General features: G+C 39.5%; 1 protein-coding gene across 1 annotated transcript in view; it reads left to right on the forward strand.

Annotated features, from left to right (window-relative positions):
* MGA (MGA, MAX dimerization protein) overlaps positions 1 to 20,641 on the forward strand; it is a 55,789-nt gene that overhangs the window by 14,139 nt on the left and 21,009 nt on the right. The window contains exons 6-16 of the mRNA XM_009895727.1: positions 413 to 511; positions 1,311 to 1,957; positions 3,167 to 3,524; positions 4,554 to 4,777; positions 5,653 to 5,793; positions 6,207 to 6,279; positions 7,684 to 8,204; positions 9,698 to 9,995; positions 11,754 to 12,389; positions 12,988 to 13,287; positions 14,758 to 16,460. Coding sequence (XP_009894029.1) covers positions 413 to 511; positions 1,311 to 1,957; positions 3,167 to 3,524; positions 4,554 to 4,777; positions 5,653 to 5,793; positions 6,207 to 6,279; positions 7,684 to 8,204; positions 9,698 to 9,995; positions 11,754 to 12,389; positions 12,988 to 13,287; positions 14,758 to 16,460 — 5,000 coding nt within the window. The remainder of the gene's footprint in view (positions 1 to 412; positions 512 to 1,310; positions 1,958 to 3,166; positions 3,525 to 4,553; positions 4,778 to 5,652; positions 5,794 to 6,206; positions 6,280 to 7,683; positions 8,205 to 9,697; positions 9,996 to 11,753; positions 12,390 to 12,987; positions 13,288 to 14,757; positions 16,461 to 20,641) is intronic.

The following is a 20,641-nucleotide window of genomic DNA, read 5'->3' on the forward strand; positions in this document are numbered from 1 at the left end:
GAAGACACTCAAGTTACTTTCCTTGCTGAGAGAGGTTGTAGGATCAGCTTAAAACCTGCCTGCTCCATTTTAGCCTACTAACTTGCTGATTTGCCCGTTTTGAGTTTTGGAATCAACTGCTTGCACCATTGCTAAGGAGACTAAAACTGAAAATACAGGAGAAGACATCTTTTGTATGGGATAGCAGATGCACGGCCATACAGCAGAACTCTATAGGAAGCTTGGCTTTGTTAAGTATTCTGTTAATTAAAAAAAAAGTAAAAACAAAAAAAAAGTAAAAATCAAGTCTATTTGTTCAGCCTTTTGATTTACTATGGTTCATCAATCCCTGACAAGAAATAAGCAGAGTTTGTTAGGACATGGGTAAAATCAAGCTTGGTTCATAAACTGAGGCTAGTTTCTTCTTTTCCAGATACTGGATTTCCTTTTGTTTCCAGGACAGGAAAGACAAATGATTTCACAAAAATCAAAGGCTGGCGAGGGAAGCTTCATGGTGCTTCTAGAAATGAAGGTAAAAAAAAAAAAAAAAAAAAAAAAAAAAAAAAAGAGGTTAGTGTCTTGCAATTTGGTAATTGTGTGAGGCTGAATGAGAAGTTTATTATTTATTAAATCCATGGTCAGAATGGAAGGTTTATGAGGGAACAGAGAAACGTATTCTAAGATAAAAATGCTTGTGTTCTGTCCTACACAGAAGGCTTGAGGGAAGATCAAAGCTTGTAATAGTTTTGATTTTGTTTGTCAGTTTTGAGTTTACTTGAAAGTATGGTAATTTCAGAATTCGGTTGCCCCAGGGGCCCTAATGAACTAGAGTAATTTTCATTTATATCATTGTATTTTTAACCCCAGTTAGAGTAGATATTCCTTACATGTTTGATTACTTTACCCTGCCTCAGGGAGAAATGGATATTTGGCAATATATCCATTTTTACTTTATGTTTAGGTTGAATATTTATATTGTACCTTCTGCCCTTTTATACAGTGTTGTGTTGGGATATTCCAGGTGTATTGTGGTGTACCAGGTAGGCTAGATGTTCAGGAAAAACAAAGTATGTTGCTTAGAAGCACTGCCTGTTGAAGGCTTACTATTTTTGTGAATGAATACACATGTAAAATCTCCACAAAAACAGTTGTTCATACAACTGGTCGTATTTCAGAGTGGATTACATTTGGCGTGCCTGTGTTGTACTTTTCTAAAATAAATGTATGTATATTTTTAGAGAGGTGTTTACATCTTCTGTATTTTTTAATTATTTTAAGATTTATCAGTATGTTTTCCCAGGAGGTAGTTAAAGTGCTCTTTATTTGCTTAGGTGGCAGTTCAGAAGGTTCCTTGAAAAATCGCTCAGCGTTCTGTAGTGACAAGCTGGATGAGTACCTGGAAAATGAAGGGAAGTTGATGGAAACGAGTATGGGATTCTCTTCTAGCACTCCCACTTCTCCTGTGGTGTATCAGCTTCCTACTAAGAGCACTAGCTATGTGCGAACACTTGACAGTGTTTTAAAGAAGCAGTCCACCATAATTCCATCAACATCTTATACGTTCAAGCCTGTTCCTCTGTCATCTTCCTCTAGGAAGACAAAGGCTCAAAACAGACAGACATCTACAAACAGAGGAAAATCATCTTACAAGCCTATACTGCCTTCACCTTTTCCTGCAAAGCAGAAACAGAACTCTTCAGCATCAGGGGAAAAGGCTGCTAAGTCTGTCTCAAATAGCAGTTTGACTAACCAAGCAGATAGTTTTGTGGTGCCAGCTCTGGATGAAAATGTACTTCCAAAGCAGATTAGTTTGCGCCAGGTACCACAGCAGCAACAATCGACTCGTCCACCAGGTTTGTCTAAATCTCAGGTGAAGTTAATGGACTTGGAAGACTGTGCTCTCTGGGATGGCAAACCACGGACCTATATTACAGAAGAACGAGCAGATATCTCTCTGGCAACCCTGCTTACAGCTCAGGTATATCTGTAATAGTTTCCTTCCTTTCTATACTGTTGCTTTTCCAAATCTGTGCACTTACTGGTGTTGCATATAGATGCAGAAGATAAGACTAAAGCTGCTAAGGAGCATGACAAAGCATGATGTTCTTTTGTGGTGTAGTCTTTGCAGTGAAAGTTGAGAAGTACTCAGCATTACATGAAGAAACTAATTGTGATAATAGTGTCTTGATATGAATCATTAATAATTTGAGTTACCTCAAATTTTTACCATTAAAAATTCTGGTGAATACAATTGCTATTCAGTAACTGCATTTCCTTACTATTTGTCACTTTTTTTTTCGGTTGAACTAACTGCAAAAAATCCTGGTCAGGTAACTTGGTTGTCACAGAATCATAGAATGGTTTAGGCTGGAAGGGACCTTAAAGATCATCAAGTTCCAACCCCCCTGCCTATGGCAGGGACACCTCCCACTAGACCAGGTTGCTCAAAGCCCCATCCAGCCTGGCCTTGAACACCTCCAGGGACGAGGCCTCAACAACTTCTCTGGGCAATTTGTTCCAGTGCCGCACCACCCTCAGAGTAAAAAATTTCTTCCTAATATCTATTCTAAATTTCCCCTCTTCCAGTTTAAAGCCATTCCCCTTCATCCTATCACTACATGCCCTTGGAAAAAGTTCCTCTCCAGCTTTCTTGTAGGCCCCCTTCAGATACTGGAAAGCTGCTATAGGGTCTTCCCAGAGTCTTCTCTTCTCCAGGCTGAACAACCCCAACTCTCTCAGCCTGTCTTCATAGGAGAGGTGCTCCAGCCCTCTGGTCATTTTTGTGGCCCTTCTCTGGACCCACTACAACAGGTCCATGTCCTTATGTTGAGGGATCCAGATCTGGATGCAATATTCCAGGTGCGATCTCATGAGAGCAGAGTAGAGGGGCAGTCATCTCCCTCTACCTGCTGGCCACGTTGATAACCTCTTTTTCTTTCTTTATATCCTAGTTATTACCAAGATGATTTAGCTGTCTCAAATTGCCTCTTAGAAGACTTCAAATGCAAACACTCCTCTGTTCTGCCTTTTTTCAGTGTAGATGACAAATTTTCATATGTGAACCATGTAGTTGGAAGGGTTATTCTAAATGAACTTTGAATAGCAATTTTGCATACGCTTGATTTAATTTTACTAAAATTTCCTCTTACTTTAATTTGAAGTGTGTATTTCTTTAAACCTTTTTTAGGCTTCTCTCAAAAACAAACCTATCCACAAAATAATAAGACGACGAGCACCTCCTTGCAATAACGATTTCTGTCGACTGGGTTGCATATGTGCCAGTCTAGCACTGGAGAAACGTCAGCCTACCCACTGCCGCAGGCCAGATTGTATGTTTGGTTGTACTTGCTTGAAAAGAAAAGTGTTGCTGGTGAAGGGAGGATCAAAACATAAGAAAATAATGAAAAAGGCTGTACGTGGAAGTCTTGTGTTCTATGGAACGCAGGAAGATCAGCAAGAGGATGAAGATGTGGAAGAAGAGGGTGACGGGGAGGAGGATGAGCTGAAGCAGAAGGATAAGAAGAAGAGAAAAAGGGTGGAATACAGTGAGTATTGCTGAGCAAAAGTGATTACTTGCAGCTTTGGAGAAACCACTGATCTTGGTGGGCATTTTTATTAGGATGTAGTAGTGATGCCATTTGTAAATCCAGAAATTGGGAGTGAATTCCAAGAGATGGCTGTAACGTCTGCTTTTGTATAGCTGAGGAGCAGGAAATAACTTTTCCCTTTTTTTAAACTCTTAGCTGATCAGCATTTTGGGCACTACTTAGTTGTTTATTGTGATCAAATATCTGGAGTTTCTTTTTGATAATTTAAACTCTTGCTTAACTCTGCAAATATCTTCAAAAACTAAGGATATGAGGTATTTACTGCTATCATTGTTGGTAATCTTCATTGTCATAGTACTGTTTCCTTTCCCTCTTACCAAGTGAGTATCTAGAGCTGTATTATCAGTTGCTGTATATAGCTGCATAGTTCATTGACTTCAGTGGAAATATCTGAAACTACTGTAAATCACTATGTGGCCTAAGGTATGCTCAGAAAACCAGTGATTTACAGTAGTTTCAGATGTGGCCTAAGGTATGCTCAGAAAACCAAATTGGTAGAAACTGACCATAAATTTACATTTTACTTTCTTGCTAGTAGTACTTTTAGCAATAACTAAAAACAAATATGGTGTTATCTGGTGTTCCACTGGAATAAATGAATTCTTCCATAGAGCTGTGGTATAATGTCTGGGTTTTTTTGGGGTGTTTATAATTTTTAAGTATAGAGCATCAGTGAAGATCACTAATTCTTCAGGGGTCTTTTGTATCTGCTATCACTGTACAACTGAGAAAGAATAATTAGTGTAGAATCATTTTTATTTTCATTTTGTCTTTCTTGTGGACAAATCCCATTTACTTTTGGCTAGAATTTGAGACAAGAAAAACGACCAGTAGTATTTTCTGGTAGTATGAACTAGTGATTGCTACATGGCTACACCTCAGGCTCAAACAAAAATTTCTGTTACTGCTGTGTTAAATGGTGTTTCGTTTATAAGTAAGTTCTGGGATTTTTTTCCTCTTTTTCAGCTATCTGTGACTCGGAGCCAGAACAGCCTATTAGGAATTGTCCATTGTGGGTGAAAGTAGAAGGTGAAATAGATCCAGAGCCGATTTACATCCCAACGCCATCTGTTATTGAACCAGTTAAATCTGCAGTACTGCCCAGCACTGAAGTCTTGCTTTCTACAAAGCATAGATCTTCCAGTGGAATGAAACCAGGCAGAGTGTATACTCCTAAACCCAATCCAGTGGTAAGAAAGGAAAAGAGATGCATTTGTTTTTCTTTGTATTGAAAATTAAAACAAACACTGCCAAAAGCTGCTGTGCTAGTCCATTTTAGATTAAATTTGAGATGAAAGCCTAAGACTGACAGCCCATAGGTATGTTGGTAAATTAGGATGAATTAAGTGTGTATAAAACTTTTAACTGTGTCCGTCTATCTGTTGAGAATTTACTGGAGCACTACACAGACGGTGAAAGGTGGTTATGATTCACTAATAGACTCATTTAAAAATGCAATAATATATGCAATTTCTGGCAAAAATTATTGCTGGTCCTGTAATGTTTGTGGAAGTTGTTAGCTGCATAGTGAAGTCTGATTAATGAATTACTTGCAAAAAAAAAAATGGGGATAAAGAAACACAGTGTTCATTGTAATTCTGGAGTCTCTTTTTTTGTTCTTGTTTGAGGTTTCACTGCCAATGTTGGAAGAATCTGTATTTGCCTCTCCTCTCACCTTAGCATGTAACAAAAGCAACAACAGCAGTAGAGTTGTGTCTAATTATGTCTGAAGAACAAACATACCAGTGTTGCTATTTAACGTATACCAGATAATGCTAAACAACGCATGGCACTTAGGACTCTTTTCCCAACTTAAAAGAGTGTCTGAAAGGGTTTGGGTTTTTGGGGGTGGTGGTCTGTTCCCCCCGCTGCCCTGAATATGTAATTTGGACGCAAGATGTAGACTGGACTATCTGATACTAAGAGGGCAGATTCAGCTTCAGATGTTAGACCTTTCTTTTGACATTTACTGTTGAAGCATTAATGTTGAAGTGTTAGAAAGAAAAACTGCTCATGAATCTAATGTGCCTATGGAATGAAGAGGTTTTCTTTTCTTTTTCGGTAGATTCGAGAGGAGGACAAGGATCCTGTCTACTTGTACTTTGAAAGTATGATGACTTGTGCAAGAGTCCGAGCATATGAACACAGGAGAGAGGAGAAAAAGCAACAGAAAGACAAAAGTGATTCACAGAGTTCTAGTATAAAGGTAGTGTGACTAGCGTGTATCATAGAACAGGGTGAAATATTGAAAATGTTGAAGTAATTTTTTCCCCAGCAACTCCTACGTGACATGAGGGCTTGACTTACATTTGGTGGTGATAGGGCTGTTGGGTCTGGAGCCTAAATCACCTGGCAGTGCCGGTAAATGTATCTTTTTACTATGATAGAAATTGTCTTGTATGTGGAAATTCCTGGCTGCCAAGCGTGTTATCAAGTAAGGCTTAAAAGTTCATTGTTAAAAGAGCTGTTCTAAGGTGAAAATTGTAACATTGTCAAATTAGTGTATGCTTTATGATTCAGGGTGACAGTATGATGATCTGGTTTATTTTGTGATGTGATTTTTAGTGTGGAAGAGATGCATAGGGTGAATATTTTTCTTGCGTTTCTTTCCTCCTGCAGGAGCATGAACCAGAGCTTCAGTCTCCTGAGAAGGCAACTTGCGAGATGGACAAAGACAGTGATAAATCAGGAGGTAAGAACTGAGTCTTGAGTATAATTCAGCTTCTTGGTAGTTCCACATTTTTGTGGGTTTTTTTGCTGCCTTCTTTTTTTTTTTGTCTTAAAAGTTGCAGCTAATGGTGAAACAAAAGTCCATTTGCTGGGGGAGTTATTACAGTTGTCAATAAAAATCTTATGATGTGCTTACAGTTTCCTGTTTTCTTAAGCAGTTGTGTGCGTGTCACATGGGAGATACAGTAGGCTAAATATCTATTATTTGCTGTTGCTCTAAGGTTAACATGACCAGTATTGCAGTAGCTTATTTAGCAATAAAATATACTGTACAGCAGCACTTCAAGAGTGATAATCAGATACTTGGGAAGGAATGGAGATCACTGTTCGTGGTTTGTCTGGGTTTTTTTTTCCCCTCTCTTTTTTTCCTTGCTATTACTTTATAGTTACTGAAGAATTAATAAATATTCAAGTGGGAGGATGAGATCCTGTGAGGACGGGATCCTCATGTTCTCCACTTAGAACCATATGGGACAAAGAAGCGCCTGTACTTTATTTGGAGTTGTTTGATGTTGAGTTCTTTTAGTTCAAGTTGAAAGGTTGAATTGAAGTTTTGCTACATGATATATACTGGGTTTGAGTTTCTAGTTCATAAAGAAGTAGGCTAGACATCTGTGTTCTCATTCTGAAGTGGCCCAAATCATGTTATGAACTTTAAAATGAGACATATACTAGAGGCATTGTGTCATCCACTAATGAAATATAGCTATCTTTTTGAGCTGAATATTTTCATGGTTTAATATATACAACAGCGCACTCTACGTTTAAGGATGGGAATGGAAAAATAATACAACCAGTTGAAAATGCTGGTGAATTGGTAGGTGAAATTAAAATGGCCAGGACACAGGGCTCAACATCCTTACAGTTTTGCAAAAAGTGACGTTGGATCTCTAATGACAACAAAAGGTCGTGCTTCTGTTATACATCTTCTGCAAAAAACAGTTCTGCTAGCGGCTTGTTTGCCCCTCATACGGTTATTGGACACTGGTCCTTTTCTGACTCCAAGAGAAAAGTGCCATCTCTTGAATAACCAGCGATGCTTTCTACTGCATGTTGGTGTTGCTTGGAGATCTTTCATCCATGTACTGAAACAACCCAGCTTTGTTTAGCTTGTGATGCAATGGGATACAACCTGAGATGGTATGGCTGCAGGGAATGAACTGTGAGAAAGTTACTTTAGTTTTCAGTGAATTTTTGCTTGCTTGTGAAGCTCTCCAAGGGGAAGTGATGCTTTGAACAGTTCTTTTACTTATTGTTGCCCTGCAGCTGAGACAAGGGTGGAGGTGTGGGCAGAATAAAACTGTTTTAATATCCAGGTGATTAAAATGCCATAGTATTGCAGAAACCTATTTCAATTCTTTCTCAGAGAAAAGCTGGTGGTCTTCCCGTAGTGAGGGGGACTCTTCCTCCACCTCCTATGTTCGTCACACCACTCCAGGTGGACCAACCAAACTTATCGAGATTATCTCTGACTGCAACTGGGAGGAAGATCACAGTAAGATCTTGACCATCTTGTCACAGCATATCAACAGTAACGCGCCACACTGCCTCAAAGCTGGTAGCTTCATTATTGAATTGGCTTCGGAAGACAAGGCCCAGGCTGAGAACCACCCTCCTGTCTACTCCTCCAGAGTCAAAATTTCAGTGCCGTCCTACCAGGACAAGGATGAGAAGCCTGAGATACCTGTCTTGGAGACTCCTGATAGCAGAGTGCCGTCACACAAAACCCCAGAAAATATAAAGTTCTTGCGGGCAGACACATTGGACAAACTGCAGGAGAAGTTGCATGGGGGCAAAGGCTTGCCTTTTTATGCAGGGGTTTCTCCTGCGGGAAAGCTGGTCGTCTACAAACGCAAAGCTAATATGAGCCCCTCAGGCTTGATTCAGGTGGGTCTCTCTGCCTTTACTGTGGAGATTAGATTCAGTTTCATCCAGTATCCCAGAACTCCTTGAAGGGGAGAACACTCTTTAATTTGTCTACCTAGTCTTTTGCCTGTCCAGGCAAGGATTCCTAATATCTGGTGGCATTACTGCCTCTCCATAAGCTTGTCCCTTCCAACATTGACTCAATAACAGGAAGTCTGATTGGAAGTCTGAAATCTGATGGTTTAGCTTGTCCTTTTGGCCATTTGGGTCTTGTTTGCCCAAGCACAGAATCTCTTTCAAGATCTTTTTGGTGCTTTGGAAAACTCCCTGCAGATTCATTTGACAGATAATGCTTCTAAATGAATGGCTGTTAGAGGCCACAAAAGAATATTTTTCTGAGGAAGTGTACACTGGGACAAAACTTTAAAATGGAACTGTAAACATTAAATTGCTTTTTGCTACAGCTTGCTGTTAATCTTCACTAATAGCCTGTGAATAGAATATATGTTGTTCATCAAGAGGCTTCATAATCCTGAATTGAAAGTGGGTTCTTTCCCTGCAAATTCATGTTGCCAACTTGGTATTATGAATTGGTGGTAGGAACTGTAGGGCTAGGATGAAGATCTTTTTCAGTCAAAGGTATTTGTGTTTATAGTAACACCACTTCCAGAGAAGGCATATGAATTGAAAGTAAGAGTAAATTTATTTTCATGATACTTTGCAGATATGGCATCTTCACAAAGAGAAGCTAGTGGAGAGAAAAAATGTAGGGGGAGATTTCTTATTTTTAATAAAGGTTGATCAATAAAAAGAGTCAAGACCTTATTTAGTAGCGTGTTAAATGTATTTGGCTTTTAAAAGGCATTACAACCTGAAAGTAAAACGCAACACTGCCAAACCTTCCCATTGACTAGTAGGCATAAAGCCTAACATTCAGAAAGGTGTTCTATTTCTTCTCTCCGATGCAGTCAGTTACCACTACAACTCTGAATTTGAAGTTAGCCAACTCATCATACCTTAATTGCAGTATCAAATGGCAGTACAGATAAGAAAAAAGCTGATAAAACTTTTATGTGCTCTTTAGAGTTTTGTCCCAATGTATATGACATAAGTATTCTTTCTTCTGTGATGCTAGGTGTTAATTAGGTTTGAGAATTTTATCCAAAATTGTTCTCGAATTTGGGAACCCATTTTTATTCAGGTTTGTAGTGTAAGTAAGGGACAGGAAAAATAAGTGCTAGCTTCACTCTGTCTAATTTCAGTGATTTCACATGCTCCTTTGGACTCCGTGATTCTACGTGAGAGTCTAAGTAGCATCTAAAATCTGTATTATAAAGATACAACAGAGTTGTCTGAAGTTCTCCTGGGCATCCAGGAAATTAGGAATTCCCATTCTGAATTGCAGTGGGTTTTTTTTGAAAAGGACACTTGGAAATCCCATGGAATGAAACGCCTCTCCAGAGGTGGTGAATTAGCATTCTTTTCACAAAATTTCCCTTTTCCACTTCTTTCAGGTTAATGATAAAAGGTTTCCTCAGGCCAAACTGCTTTTGGGACAGATGGGGGCATTACATCCCGCCAATCGGCTAGCAGCTTATATCACAGGCAGGCTGCGACCCACAGTACTTGGTGTCTCAACCCTCAGTGCTGTGATCTCCAAGGTAGCATCCAATGCTAAAGCAGCTGCTTCTGGGACACCATCAGTCCAGGTGCCCACAACATCAACTCCCAAAACTACATCTTCCACCAGCACTACTTCAACCCCCACTGTGACGACTCTGAAAACCCATGTCCCAGCACAGAGACAGATAGGTAGGTTGGAACTTATTACTGTGTTTTAAATTGCGTGAAGCTGAAGTAAAAAGTGAGTGTACAGCATTGCTGTTGATTTCTGTGCAACAGTGCATGCTGCCTTTGGCTGCATTGCCTACCTAAACTGCCTCTGCAATGAATAACCTCTTTATAGCAGAATGTTTTATTTTGACTTCAGAATAAGGTTACGGATGTTGACTATTAGTTATTTTTATTAATGCTACTAGAGCATATTTTCAAGAGACAAGGAAGAGTGGATGGAGACACGCTGAATGTTAAGCTTGGATTTTTGTTCTGAGAGTTTCCTTACTATAATTTTTAATTGCTTTTCATCAAACACGGATTTAACTTAATGTGAATAAAGGATCACTCTAATCTGTGGTTCTCTTCGCTGCTAGTTTTTTCTGATGATGTTGCACTTATAATTGGAATTCTTGTAACCACCAAAGATTCGTGAAGCAGCAGTGAAAGACAAGATGGTCCAAATCTGGATTAGCGAAACAACAGGTGTGCAGCCAATAACCACACTGGCCTGTAATCTCATTGGATTTCACAAGCTAAACAGGGTTGGGCTTGGTCAGCACTTTGAGTAAAAAAATAAAAAAAGAGAGTATTGGAAGAAGCATGTGGTACTTGTGTCTGAGTTGGTACTGAAATGGTTACCGCAGCATGGCAAGAGAGGAAGTTGCCTTTAGCTATTACACTTTGCATGAGGTTTGTTTTTTTTTAAAAAAAAAAAAAAAAAACAAAACCAAAACAAAAACCTTGTGCCCATCCACATATTCCCACACATTAATTAAAGATCTGAAGAAGCTTTGCAAGAGAAGAGGATGTTACCTGTGTCCTGGCGAAACTTTAACTTCTGATTGATTGTTTTGTTTCTTTCTGCCTAAATTTTCATTGCCATGTAAATGGGTGTGTTGGTTTTTTTTGTCCTGTAATAAAACTTCTTGTTTTGTGTGTTTATGCAATATTAAAGAACTGGTTGCATTTCATTGATGGGTGAAGTGATTGTTGCATATATGATTTAAGTATTCTGGCGTATTCTGGGTTAAAAATCCTATATGCATAAATAACTACAATATTTAAATTGGGCTTGCTTCATAATCTCTGTGCTGTTGTACTCGTCTGTAGGCATCTGGAGTGATGTAGGCGTAGTATTCTGATCCCTTGCAGAGCAAGGGATGAGGGAAAGGATCTTCCCAATATTCATTACTTCCCATTGGTTAAATGTGTCCCATTCAGTCCTCAGTTGCATGAATGTTACTGCAATGAGAAGGGGACATGGCAAACTCTATCTGCATCCCACCCTCTTCCCTCATGCCTGTGTAAGGTGTGGGTGCAGTAGAAGGGGGATGAAAACCAAGAAGCAGTGAAGAGAGGAAGATCACGCAAGCTGTTACAGGAAGAATTTGAGGTTCAGAAAATAGTTTGAGCCCATTATTTCACTTAGGTGTTGTTTTCCTATACTGCAATTAGAATTGTCTGTTCATAGTTTCACGATAAAGAACAACCCCTCAAGACCTGATCCTGTCGTGTGGCCAGGAAGAAGTGTAACAAAAAGCCATAGACCTGGAAGAAAGCAGACATATTTCTAATCTGTAAGGCATGTTTAGGACTGCCATAAAGGTTTCAGTTTAATTACAAGGTACAAAGAAAATGGAGGCTGAAATTCATGCTGAAATTACAATTGTAGCACATCATGAAAGGCAAAGAGGAAATCTGTTACAATTTTGACCTGCAAGTTTTTATTTGCAGCTGCCCGGCCCTCACCCGGTGGTGTGTTCACACAGTTTGTGATGAACAAAGCTGGAGCTCTACAGCAGAAGATTCCTGGAGCAAGCACACGCCAGCCTGCGTCAGGGCCACAGAAGTTCGGCATCAAGCGTATGCCAATAATGGTTGTTGCTCCTGTGGTTCCCTCAAGGCCATCTCCAGCTCAATGCACAGTCTCCCCTGGGGTAACTACAGCCACCACCACTACTCCAGTTACTGTGGAAAGTACCAGTGTGGCAGCATCTACTGTGACCGCTCCTAGCCAAACAAGAGCTAATGAACCTTCCAGCGCTCCTCCTGCAATTGCAGTCACAGCTGCTCCTGCAACACCTGGAATCAACACTTGTACTACTCCCTCATCCATCACTCCTACTGCCACTGTGAACATAACAAAAGCAACAGGCGTTGTTGCACCAGTAGTAACCACGTCATTCCCTAAAACTGTAGTGACACCACCAACTGTTACTTGTCCTGTTGTCACGACATCCGCTTCTACAGTTGTACTAACAACAACTGCAACAGCTACATCTGTGGTGACCACACCAACTTCCTCTGCTGGCTCTGTTCCGATTATAATATCAGGAGTTAATTCAAGTCCTTCACTGAATCAAAAAAGAGGTAAGGCTTAGGTGCTTTGGGCTATTACTGCAAATGCTTCCTTTTTTTTTCTGCCTCTCTCATAGCTGGAATACAATCTGCAGCTGTAGAATGCAATTTAAGTATAGATTCACTTCCCTCACCCTTCTTTCCAAAATAGGGTAAGAAATGTAATCTCTTAAGTTGCTTGTTTTATTCCAGCCTGAGCCGGTAGAGGAGGAAAAAAATGTAGCTATCTGGTCAGTGACTGCTATGAATTGAGCTGGAAGCCTCACATCATTTCTTGGCCCATAGAAAAGTATAGCACAGTTATGACTGCTAGAATTTCACTGTTGGCATGGAGTCCAAGAAGTAGGTATGCAATTACTCTCTCTTTGTTAACGTGGAAGTCTTCTGAGTCATGGTTAAGAAATGTTGATGGAACTGCATGAAAAAGACTGTTCCGGCCTGATTGGGTCTGTGTGTGTTCTGTGAATAAAAATTAAAAAAAAATGCTTTCTAACAAATTCAGAGATACCCATTTTTTCCCAAAATATTTGTGCTTGTTTTCATTAAGGATAGCGCCTGATTTGTAGGCTGCTCTCATACTGACTTTTATGTAATTTTTTAAATGTTTCAGAAGATGCTATTCCACATGCTACAAGTACGACTCCCCAGAAGATGTCTCCTGGAACAGAGAAACGTGTAGGACCTCGATTGTTGCTGATTCCAGTGCATCAGACATCTCCTGCTTTGCGACCGCTAAACAACACACAGCTTGCTCAGAGGCAGAGGATGATCCTTCAGCCTCTCAGGAGCCCTGGTGGTGTGAACCTGTTCAGATATCCTAATGGGCAGATAATTCAGCTTGTCCCTCTGCATCAGTTTCGAGCTGCAGGTGCCCAGCCCAGTGTCCAGCCAGTGATGTTCCGCAATCCAGGTACAAAGTCCAGTGTTTGTTTCTTGGCTGGCTGATGTGTTACCCAGAAATGAACAATATAATAAATGTCTCCGTGATGCTCCTTTCCCCTGCTGAAGTAATTGAATAGTCTAATTTGGTTCTTTCTGAGTAGGTGAAGAACATAGTGTAATTATTCAGGTGTAATGCAACTTAAATACCATGTGTCTAAAACACAGAAAGTGCAGTTAATAGCTAAGTCACCAACATTTGGGACTTGTGTGCAGCAAGTAAAAGGGCCTCAGTGTGTGTGGCAATGGAGCCGTGACCGTTGTACTGTCATGACTTAAAAGAAATTCTGTTGATCTAGTGATTTAAAAATAATTCTTGTTGGAGATTCTCTTAAAAAGAATCTCATTGGATGCACTGCTCTGTTTTTGTTTGGTTTGCAGGTTTTTTAGTGCCTTTACAGCAGATACTCAGATCGAATGTTATGCTACAGTACAAAATTGCTGGGTTTTTTTCCTTCTTAGAGTGTGAGAAGAAAAAAATTTGATTTTCAGCTGTTTCTCTAGTGCATAGTTGAAGACAGGGTTGGAAGAGTTAGAAACTGCAGATATCTGACAGAAAATAGGATCTTTGAGCATACTGTTGTACGTATTTGTAAATAAAACATGTTTATAAACAAAATATACTTTAAACGCATGTTTCCTTTCCAGTAGGATTTGTCTTCTGTTCTCCCTTTATAAAGAAGCATCTTGAGGAGAGGGAGGCAGTCGTGTTGAAAAGAGAGAGGCAAGAGCAAGCACAGTAGATGACAAAACTGTGGGGAGCAGAGGAAATAACCCTGTGCGTTAGTTGAGGTTTGAGCATAAGGTGTAGTAAAGAATCTGTCAAAAAGTTCACCGAATTCCTATCCGTTGTTGGACTTTTGCTGTACAAGAGAAACTCCTTGCTGGTGGTGGTGTTTTTCCTCCTTGTTTTACGGAGTTCTGAAACACCAGAGAAGAGTTCATTAAGTTGAAAAAGATTGTGGTATAATCATGTAATCTTGTCATAATTTTTCTCTGTGGAACACTTTTGCTGGGGGCGGGGGGGGGAGGGGGGAAGAGGGATTTTTAATTTAAATATTCCTTTTTTTTTTTTTTTTGAGAAAAATCTCCATTTTCCTGTTTTCCAATAAATGGGAAAGTAAAATGCAGAGGACCTTAACTAAATGCAATGCCTTTTTTGATTAAAAAGCTTAATGCTAGAATTTACCATTAAATCTGTTAGTTTTGGAGTAGCCACCTCATGTATTTTATTGGGCTGTTCCATATAGAAATTCAACAGTCTATATGTCTTTATGCAGTACCAGCTCTTCCGCTGAGAACTTGTGAACCTGGTTACATTGTGATCCTTGTGAATGCTGGCTACTTCTAGTACAGCATCAAATACTAAAACTAAAAGAAAAAAAAAAAAACACCAAACTACTTTGAGGAAGTATTAGTTGATGTTTTGTTTTCTTCACAGGATCTGTTGTAGGAATCCGGTTGCCTGCACCTTCTAAGCCTGCTGAGTCACCTGTGTCTCCCACTTCCTCTGTGTCTTCCACCTCTCCTGCCACTAATTCAGCTGTACAAACCGCAGTACCCAAGTTATCCCCTACATCTAACCTAGTCACTCAAGCATCTTCCCTTCTTCCTTCAGTAACAAGTTTTGTGTCACAGGCTGGCACTCTGACTCTGAGGATCTCTCCTCCTGCTGCTAGCAGCGTGACAAATCAAACAGCCTCCGAGTCTAAAATAACCTGCAGCTCAGGTGGTCTGCCAGCTACCACTGCTAATCTCATACCTTTACAATCCGGTAGTTTTGCTTTACTTCAGCTCCCAGGACAGAAGACTGTGCCAAACTCCATTCTTCACCATTTTGCATCTCTTCAGATGAAGAAGGATTACAGGAAAATATGCAAGAAAGAGTCAGATGCTGTTCAGCAGAAGGAGGATGGGAAGGCTTCACGCTCAGATGACATTGAAGTTACAGAGTCTGAGATCACATTGTCAGACGGGAAACAAGAGGAAAATGAGTTGTCAGTTAACCAGTCAAATAATGTAGAAGAGTCAACATCTGGCACAGTCACACCTGAGAGAAATTCCACTACCTTAGAGATAGTGGAGAAGGATTCAAAGGTGCTAGAGACGTCTTGTGATGATAGCTCTTCTCCTCAGCATGATGTTTCTGCAGATGTCATATCCTCTGACCATTCGTACATCAGTGAGAAGCCAAATGATGAGGATGAAAAGGGGGCTTCTGAGGAGAAAGACGATTCTGTCAGTTCTGAAACTGCAGTGGAGGCTGTTTCAGCTAACTCTGAACCTGTTTGTGGGTCATCAGATCAGTCTCTAGTTGCTCCTCTAGATAATGCGCATCCACAGAGTCTCGAGAATCAGGAGACTGCACAGTTAAAGAACCATGGGAGGGGACAAATACAGGCTGAACAGGAAGAGAAAACAGTGAAAGAGCAGGAAGGAGATGCACAGACACAGATGAAGGAGGAGAACAAGGCAAGTTCTGCTCAGTCACAAAGTCAACAAGAGCAAGATACACAGCTGGAGAACAAGAAGGAACAGAGAGGGACTGAACTGTCTCAGAACAAAAAAGAATGCCAAGGTGATGCTGTGCAGCCAGATATGGAAAGGAATGACTACAAGGGCTCTACAGAAGCAGAAAGCATAAGAGAAAAAAAAGGAAGTAAGCCTGAAATCAGTTCTGCAGAAGAGCAGGGTAATGTTTCAGGAGAAAAGCATACAGTCAGTACCGAGGAGGGCAAAGCAAACATAGCTAGTCAGGAAGGCAGTAACAACAAAAAGCAAGATGCTTTTGATTCTCAGGAAGAAATGAAAACAGGTCATGACATTGTAACACACGTCAACAGTTCTTGGAGCAAAATATCTAGCATTGTACCGGCTTTAGAAAATAAAAGTGATGTGGATAACAAAGCTGATATGTCTGAGAAAAGTGACTTCCTTACTCCAGAACAGAGGGCACAGGAAGCCAGGCATCACAAAAAGGGTTATATGCCCACTATTGATATAACTGCTGATGATATGGAAGAGGAAGAAGAGGAAGATGATGATGAGGATGAAGATGATGAAAAAACTGATGATTCTGCTGATGAGATGCTGGATGGTGCTTCTGACTTCCCAAGTGAAGAGGAAGTAGATGTTGAAAAAGTGGTAAGCATTTAACTATTTATGAAAAGATATTTTTTTTTTTTTTAAATTGACCAACTAACATGTCACAACCCGTGGATTTGAAAGGCACAGTAAGATATTTGTGTTCTGGACATCAGTTCCTTTAGAAAGTCTAGATCGGAGTTCAAGTGGAAACGTCTTTTATTTCTTCTTAGTTGCATGCTTTTTTATAGGCAGTTTGGTAGGGGCCTTTTAGAAATTGGCTGTTTTTCAGATAACAAGACTCATGTTGTGTGAGCTGTAATAGAACCATCTCATGCTGTCTTCCTCCAGCATTTACTCAAGCAAATTGGTTCCTGTTAATATGACTTGTGATCCTAAAATGTAGTAGCCAATCTAGTATTTCTGTTATTTTAAGCTGTTTCCTTCTACTTAATTTTGGTAGCCCTTAGTTAACATTATTTCTGGACAGAATGTTTGAATCTCTCCTTAAATTCCTCTTGATATTTAGTAATACATTTAAGTAGTGTGTGAAAGCTGTTTCTCCATATTCATTAAAAACCGAATTGCTCCAAAGTCACAGAATAAGGGTAAAACATTGTGGTTAGTGTAGTTAAGATATATTTAGATTTTAATGCTTATAGGATTTCCATCAAATTTTAACCAAAAATTATAAGAAAAAATGTAACTCCTTGATGTACTTTTTATATATCAGTATGCGACTTAAGAAACAGTGCGTTGTTACCTAAAGTTTATGAAGTAGTGGGTTTTTGAGTCAGTTAAATGGACATAAGATAGCCATTTCTTGGGATGAGGTGAAAGTGGAAAAAGAAAGGTTAAACTAGGAGAAGAATTGAAGAACAAAGAAATTAACAATGGGAGAGATTATGTTAGTGTCTCCAGGAATTTGAAAGTACATAGTTCTTTTAGCCCTCTTGTGTTAATGTAGCCCTCTCTCACTTGAAACCAAATTAGACTTCTTTTTCTGGACCACATCCTGAGTGACTCAATTAAGTCAGCAACTCTGGCTTTTAGAGAATCTGTTTAGCTTCCAGAAAAATTGACTAATCAGTTCATATTCTAGCTCGCTATTCTCAGGCAAGATGATAGCATCTCAGCTGCATGAAGGTGAAGAAACTGAAAGCAGATGAAATTTTTGGAAGTTCTTGCAAGCTGAAAACTGAGCTGTTGCTGTCTTGTCTTGAGTCAGATGGTGACAGTGTATCCTTCAATAATTTCAGCAGAGTTATGACCAAGTTTTGAGAACCAGGGTTAATTCGTGCCTGATGCCCAGTTAAACTTTCCAGACGAGGTAGTCACAGGAAGCTGTTGGTAAGCCAACAGCTGTCTAGGCCACAGAGTAGCCTGTTGTCAGGGTTGATGTTTTGAAGATGTATTTTCTTTTGTCCCGCAAAAGGATGATGCAATGAAAAAATAATTATCAGGGATTATAAGAAGTGTTTGTTTTAGAAGAAACTTACTATGCAGGTTTTGACTAATATGGTTTGGTAAGCCATATATAAGGGCATATGTCTTCACCATAAGCTTACACAAACCTGACTATAAGCTAGCTTTGGTTCTAGAGCAGTAAAGCTGAGGAATGAGGTCTCGAGGACTGTAAAAACCTGTCTGGAATTTGGGTGAGCTCTTGCTTTGTTAGGCTGCTGCCTTCAAGTTAAGTTAGCATGTCAATGCCTAATGAAGAAATCAGTTTTAAATCTAAGTTTCCGTTGTTTTTCACTGGGATGTACTCTTGTAGCAGTGTAGTGCTTACAAAACAGGCTGCACTGGTACTATTTGTCAGATTTGATGAAGTCAGATCATACAAACAGACTACTAGAGGACATTTATCTGTTTCATTCAGCTAGTGGAAATATAGAAGCAAAGTGTACACGCATGTCCACTAATACTTTTATTTAGTGGAAATGCTAATGATACCTCTTTCACTACTAGTTTAAAATATGGACTGGTTTTAGTTGTTCAGGAAATAGCCATTAAAAACCCCAGAAAACTCCAGTGAGAGTCAGGATGATTGCTACTTACCTGTAGTAGTTATTACTGTTTCTTTTTTGGTACATTTCCCCACGATGGTTCTCACTGCAGTAATGACTTCATTGTTCTTCATTTTGCATATCAATGGCCATTCAGATGGCCTTCTTAGCTTGTGCTAACTTTGTGTATTTGAGAGACTCTTGTAGACTCTTCTTGTACTCAACAAAAAGAGAGAAGCTTCCTGAGATGATATTGTTGACCTTTGGCATTTCCTACCCTGAATTACATCAAGAGAAGCTTAGGAGGGTTGATGATATGAATAAAACCTTCTGAGAATATCTATATAAGCAAACTAATCAGACCTGTTGTCTGAATAAATTCAAGTGTGATGGTCTGGGACATGATGTTAAACTCTTGAACTCGAAGGCATGATGACTGCACGCAAAATTCCTGTTGAGAATGACTGCTTGGCCTGTGCTAAGTCACAGACTGTGTCTGTGAATTGTTCACGTGAGTGCTTGTTGGCTTAAGCCAAAACCCTGCCAGGGGTTGTTCTAGTATTTTAATGCTACAGATAGAGTCCCGTGGTCCTGTTTAACTTACTAGTCTAAACATAGCTTCTGTGTCTGGTGAGTTATTTTAAATGTTGTTAAAACATGTTTTTCAATTGTTCTTTTTCTGAGCTGAACATTAAAATGATAGAGAACTATTATGAGTTGTTATAACATTGTAAGTTTTAATAAAAAGTGCAAGTGACATACTTTGTGGATGAACTAAGTACTAACAATCTCTTGTATGTTCTGAGCTTTTGGTACAGACCACGTGTGAAATCTGCAGACATTGTAGTGTAGAAGTCAGATTCAGAAATAAGGCATTTGCTTGGGTAATGTCTAATGATATCCATTGTCATCTACCCTCCTCCTTTCTCAACACTGTCACTGAGGGCCCTTTGCCATCAGGCAATTTGCTCTTCAGGAACCAGCAATAGGGGTGTAGGCTGCCAGGAACAGACAGATTAAAGTAAGAAGAGAGTGCTTAGAAGCAGGTATTGACATGCAGAGAGGGAAAAGTGCCGACATTTCTGTAGCAACTTTGGAACTTCTCTTGTAGTGTGGGATTGCTCCTCTTGTGTCTCCATTCCTTAAGGTATTTTACTCTTACAAGCTCAAAGGCATTTAGAAGTTTTGTAACTACCAGACTTGTGGAAGTGGATGGATCCACAAGTGGACTTGTGGATGCTAGAAAGGTAGGACTTGCACAAGCATTTTAAAAGTTTTACACCTTGACAAGAAGTCATGCTAGGCAATGAATAGTGTTCAGCCTATAGATGGGCTGGCAGTACTTACACAGGAATCGCTGTTCTTATGGCTGAATTTCAGTGGACTTACTTCTGACCATTTCATGATTGTAATATTTTTCCTGTTGTTAGGAAGTCAGAGGTAGAGAGGAAAGATTTACCGTTCTGAAGCATTTTTCCCTTTGTTGTTAGATGTAAGAATGAAAAAAGTAGTATTATTTTTGTTTTATGTATGTCCATATTCAAGATTTTTAACCTTAAAGATGTTAAATTCTTGGTGGGCAGTAGAGAGTTTTTACTACTATTTTTTTCCATGTCTTTCGTGAATAAAATGCCACATCTCTGGTTTTGAACACTGTTTTTCTAGTATGATAACATGTAGAAAGCTCCACCACGAGAACAGCTCTAGCTGGATAATTATTGTCAACCCTCTGGTTAGCCCAGTGTAACTTATTGTCGTGGTTTGAGACGGAATGACTGACTGACTTGGATGCTTTACCATGATAGTGTTTCTACAGTAAGCTAATTACCCAGGTTGGGTTTTTTTCCCCTCACTCTCTGGATTGTAGCAGTGTAATGATGTCCAAATGCAGCTTAGGCAGGGTAGTCCTGCCCACTGAAGAGTAACAGTATGCACCTCTTGCATGTAGAATCACAGCAATGATGCTGTATAAAATGGAAAAGCTAGAGAAAATATCAGGAAGCTTCCAGCATCAAGGAGGTTTTAGGGATGACCCAGGAGAGCAGGCAAGAATAAGAAGTGCCCTATGTATAATGAAATATAACTGCATTATCATAAAATGTGACCTGTTAAAACTATGTAATCCTGTACCTCTTGCACATGTAATATTTTCAACGTAATGGCATGTATCTATTCAGTAATTCTGTAATTTAAATAATATCTTTGTTGGAATAATTTTTTTCAGACATTTTT

This window comes from Charadrius vociferus, unplaced genomic scaffold, assembly GCF_000708025.1.
Source record: "Charadrius vociferus isolate BGI_N301 unplaced genomic scaffold, ASM70802v2 scaffold111, whole genome shotgun sequence".
Taxonomy (NCBI): Eukaryota; Metazoa; Chordata; class Aves; order Charadriiformes; family Charadriidae; genus Charadrius; species Charadrius vociferus.